Source organism: Eptesicus fuscus, chromosome 17 (assembly GCF_027574615.1).
Source record: "Eptesicus fuscus isolate TK198812 chromosome 17, DD_ASM_mEF_20220401, whole genome shotgun sequence".
NCBI lineage: Eukaryota > Metazoa > Chordata > Mammalia > Chiroptera > Vespertilionidae > Eptesicus > Eptesicus fuscus.
Genome location: NC_072489.1, coordinates 19,700,413 through 19,704,602, shown reverse-complemented (window position 1 = coordinate 19,704,602; position 4,190 = coordinate 19,700,413). Strand labels below are relative to the sequence as shown.

Here is a 4,190-nt window from a genome sequence, read left to right as displayed (position 1 = left end):
CTCCTTCAGGAAGCCCTCCCTGCAGCTCAGACCTTTTCTTTCTCACTGGAGTTGGCGCTCCTCGAGGGCAGGGCCAGGTCTTACTCAAGGGGCATCCAAGGAGCCGGCTCAGCAAACCTATACGGACGGGTGTACTGAGCCTGTGCCCACCTCTCCTCCCAGGCCAGGGGCGCCCCAGCCCCTGGGTTTTTCCTCTGTGAGCTCCACTTCCCTTTCCTCCTTCTCTTCTCCCTCCCCCTTCCTCTCCTTCCTGCGAACTTGTCTGTCTCCTCTCCATACTCTTTCTTCCTCCTTCTTCCCTCCCCTCTGGACCTCCCCTCTCCTCCCCGCCCCCTTTCTCCCTCCTCCCGCGCCCTGCGCCTCCGCCTCCGGGCCGCAGCTGCAGTTCCCCCGGAGGCCGGCAGAGGCGCTGCCACGCCCGCTGGGCCGCGTCGCCGCGGCTCTTCCTGCGGGGTCAGGTGGGAGGAAGCGGCCTGGAAGCCGTGGCCAGTGGACCTGCAGGTGGGTGTCGGGGCGCCGGGGCGCATCCTTCCCCTACCGCGGGCCCAGTTTCAGAGCTGGGCTCGGCGGCCCGGGCAGGGCCCCTCCTGCCCCGGGAGCACCCGCTTCCCCCATCGGTAGGGTCAGGTGCACCGAGGGCGGGCGGCGCCCGCAGCCCGCGCAGGGGGTCGGGATGAGCAAGCACAGTGGGACTTCGGGGGCTAGGACCCACTTGGCCTTCTGCAGGGGCCAGGCCACGGGCAAGAGACCGGCGCTATTAACCCTTTTTGGCGTGAGTGTCACAAGTGCTTTTGAGAATTTAAAAGAAAACTGTGGCTCGGCTCCTTAGGGGAAAAAAATGGCCTTTACACAGACTCGGAAGAGGCTTGGAAGGATCCCCACCCCCACCTCCAGCCGATGGGACACCCTTGGGGTCTGCGGAATGGGGCTCTCCCAGAGCCACAGAAGCATTCCCCCCCGCCCCCCCCCCATTTTCAGGAAGGCGGGCCCTGCCCCCCAGTTAGCAGAGGAGGGACTGGTGCTCCCTGAGGTGTGGGACAGGTGAGGGGCGTGCCCTCTGCAGGTCTGTTCCTCCACCCAGCTCCGGGGCAGTGGCCACCAGTGCCCTCTGCTGCCAGGCAGAGGAGCTAGAGAGGCTCTGAGGTGAGCCCGGATCTCCTGGGGAGGAAAGCCCAGGTCCTTGGCAGGTACCTCCTAAGGAACAGCACCGTGGAGCAGTGTTTGAACAGAAGGAGGTGGAGAACCTGGGGATCTTGGGGCCCTGCTCCTTATTTAGTCCCCAGAGAAGGTCTTCACGTTCTTTCTCTGCTGCCCATGGATGAATGCTCCGGGCCAGCCAGTCACACCTTTAGCGGGACCTGCCCCAGGGGAGTGAGGGGGGTGTGAGACCGGCCTCTGCGGACCTGCCACCGTGCCTGGGCCACAGGGAGGGTCTCGTCCCCACTGTTGCTGGTGGTGGGTAATAATTCTGCGTCTTTCTCCAAGGATCCTTCTACTAGTTTCCCCACTGCACTCAATACCTGAACGGCTTCCCTCCAGCAAATAACTTGCATTTATTTCTCTCCTTTTTACTAATCAGACGCAGTGCCGGCTTAGGATGGGCCAATGTGAGCCCCCAGAATTGCAGTTTCTCCCATTGAAAGCAAGCATCTCTTTATCTCTGGTGAATTGGTGTTTTGTGTTTTTTTTGTTTTTTTTTGAGGTCTGAGGAGAGGCAGCCCCGCAGGGACCAGCTCTCCTGGGAGGATGGTGCGGATCTTGGCCAATGGGGAAATCGTGCAGGACGACGACCCCCGCGTGAGGACCACCGCCCCACCACGCAACAGCACCCCTCGGCAGGTGGGTGCCTGGCCCCGTGGAAGGGGAGCAGCTATCCTCTGTCTTCTGGACCAATTACTCCTTAGCTTACTGGTCACTCGCCTCTAACCTGAAGTTCTCTCTGCAGAGAGCTGAGCTGGATGGGGAGGGGTGGTGGCCAGAACGTGGTGGAAACTCGCAGTAGATGTATTGCCCAGCCTCTTGCCTCCCTAGCTCTTCCTCCTCCTGGCAGCCTTCCCAGATTTCAAACCCAAGAGCTCTCCCTTCTTTAAGCTGCTGCGCAAACTCCGCAGGAGCCAGCATCTTTCTTAAGAGGCTACTGGATGAGAGAGAAGCTGGAGAGTAAGTGGAGAAGAGCCTGTGACTACCCAATGTTGATTTCAAAGGCAGAGCCAGGAGTGTTAACAATGCCTGCCTGAGTGCTCGGCCCAGGAGTCTCACCCGCCGTGACCCTTTCTCTCTCCTCTGTCCTGGGCACCTTCTTCCTGGCACCACATGGGGAATGCAGTTTCTGTGCTCCGAGAGCTTGTGACTCAGTCGCTGGAATTCCTGTGGGTGGCATCCGGGGATTGCTGAGAAAGGAGGGTGCGGCCCTGGGTGATGAGGGGAGGGCAGGGCCCGGCCCACAGGCTTCCCTTCTGCCCGGTCCTCACCTCCAGGGAAGCTTTCTCTGGATTCACTCGTTTTTCTCTGTCTTCACCTTCCAGAGCTTCCTCAATAGGGGCCACGGTGCCCCCCTGGGGGGTCCTGGCCTCCGGCAGCAGCAGGGGGGAGCCAGGCTAGGCGCTGCTCAGTCCCCCTTCAATGACCTCAACCGGCAGCTGGTGAACATGGGCTTCCCCCAGTGGCATCTCGGCAACCACGCCGTGGAGCCGGTGACCTCCATCCTGCTGCTCTTCCTGCTCATGATGCTCGGCGTGCGAGGACTCCTGCTGGTGGGCCTCGTCTACCTGGTGTCCCACCTGAGTCAGCGGTGACCTCTGCTGGGGCAGGCGTGGGGAGAGGGAGCTGCCAGGCCTCGGCGTGAGAGCAGGCACATGAGGAGGGGAAGCTGGTGGTGCCTTGGAGGTATGCTCAGAGAATGCTGTTTCCACGCGGCGTTAAGCATGATGCCGAGGGCACCTCTAGTCCAGTCGTCCCAGAGTGTCGGGTGGATACCCTCATTCCCCTGAGATGTTTTTCCGTAGTATCGGGCTTGCATTAAGCACAACGAGCAAGAACAGGATTCCCTCCCCATCCTCTTGCAACCCTTTTATGCCAAGGAGACGGTCCCAGCTTGGTGCCGATAGGTTCTCATGCCTCTGGGAACCGAGCTGACTTCCCCTGGAACTAGGGAACAAGCCGTGGGCATAGGGCAGGTGGGAAAAGTTTCCCGACTTTTATAGCCCTGTTTTTATTGGCTACCTTTTCTGTATGGCAGGTGGTACTGGCATTCAATTTATTGTGGTGGTGTTTTCAATAAATAAATTTAGTAAACATGCGTCCATGTAGAGATATTAATGTATCATGGCACAGCTGTATGTAGATCTGGAAGACGTGGTGAAAGTGGTTGGGCATGGCTGGGATTGGGAAACAGGGCATTTGACCTTGGAAGGTAGTTCATTACTTTTTTCCTTAGGCTCCAGGGCCTGGGAGGGGTCCAGGTCAAGCCTGGGTCAGGCCTCTTGTCTGATGCTTAGGTAACATCTAGACTCACTCTGACATGCCGGCCAGGATGGCTGATGCGCGGTGGGTTCAGGTTAGCCAGAGTGCAGGTCTCCCCGGTCCAGGGGCTCGGACCAGAGGCTTCCAAGCCTCCCTGCCCACTCTGTCCATGGAAAGCAGGGCCTTGGCGCTGGCTACGCAGTGCACGTGCCGTGAAAGTGCCTGCTTCTCCCGAGAGGAGGCTTTGCATCTTGGCTGGTGAGCCCTGGGTCTACATGTTGGAGATGTGGGGATGGCTCTGGGTGGCTGAGGGTTAAAGGTCAGAGAGAAAACGGATGAACTCGAGGACTTACCCCACCCAGAGACCAGATCTCTCACCCTCTCCTCAGGGTCCTTTGGGGTTTGGCAGTTTGGGGGTGATTCTCCAAGGCCAGTGGGAGAGCAATCATGGGATGTGTGGAAGGGGAGGATGGGGGAGAGACTGAGAGGGATTCTTTTCTTCCTCGGACAGCCTGCCATGCTGCCCAGAACAGAACCGGCTCCTCCAGGCCCCGAGACGCCGCTGCCCGTGCGGGGGCTGGTGGCCTTCATCGCAGACATTCCTGGGGAGCTTTGTGGTGTCGGAACAGGACTCCTTTCTCAGCGTTTTCTGTGTCTTTATTTCCCAGTGGAAACACGTTCCCTTTACGATGTCCATGCAGAGGGGAGAGCGCTGGGCCCTGGGCTGG

At 59.5% G+C, this 4,190-nt stretch overlaps 1 protein-coding gene across 1 annotated transcript; it reads left to right on the top strand.

Annotated features, from left to right (window-relative positions):
• Positions 1-454: 454 nt before the first annotated feature.
• On the top strand, positions 455-3,279 carry FAM241B (family with sequence similarity 241 member B). Its single transcript, XM_008145429.3, has 3 exons — positions 455-501; positions 1,703-1,839; positions 2,526-3,279. The coding sequence occupies exons 2-3, from the start codon at positions 1,747-1,749 to the stop codon at positions 2,793-2,795; spliced, it is 363 nt and encodes a 120-aa protein (XP_008143651.1). The 5' UTR covers positions 455-501; positions 1,703-1,746; the 3' UTR covers positions 2,796-3,279.
• Positions 3,280-4,190: the final 911 nt, after the last annotated feature.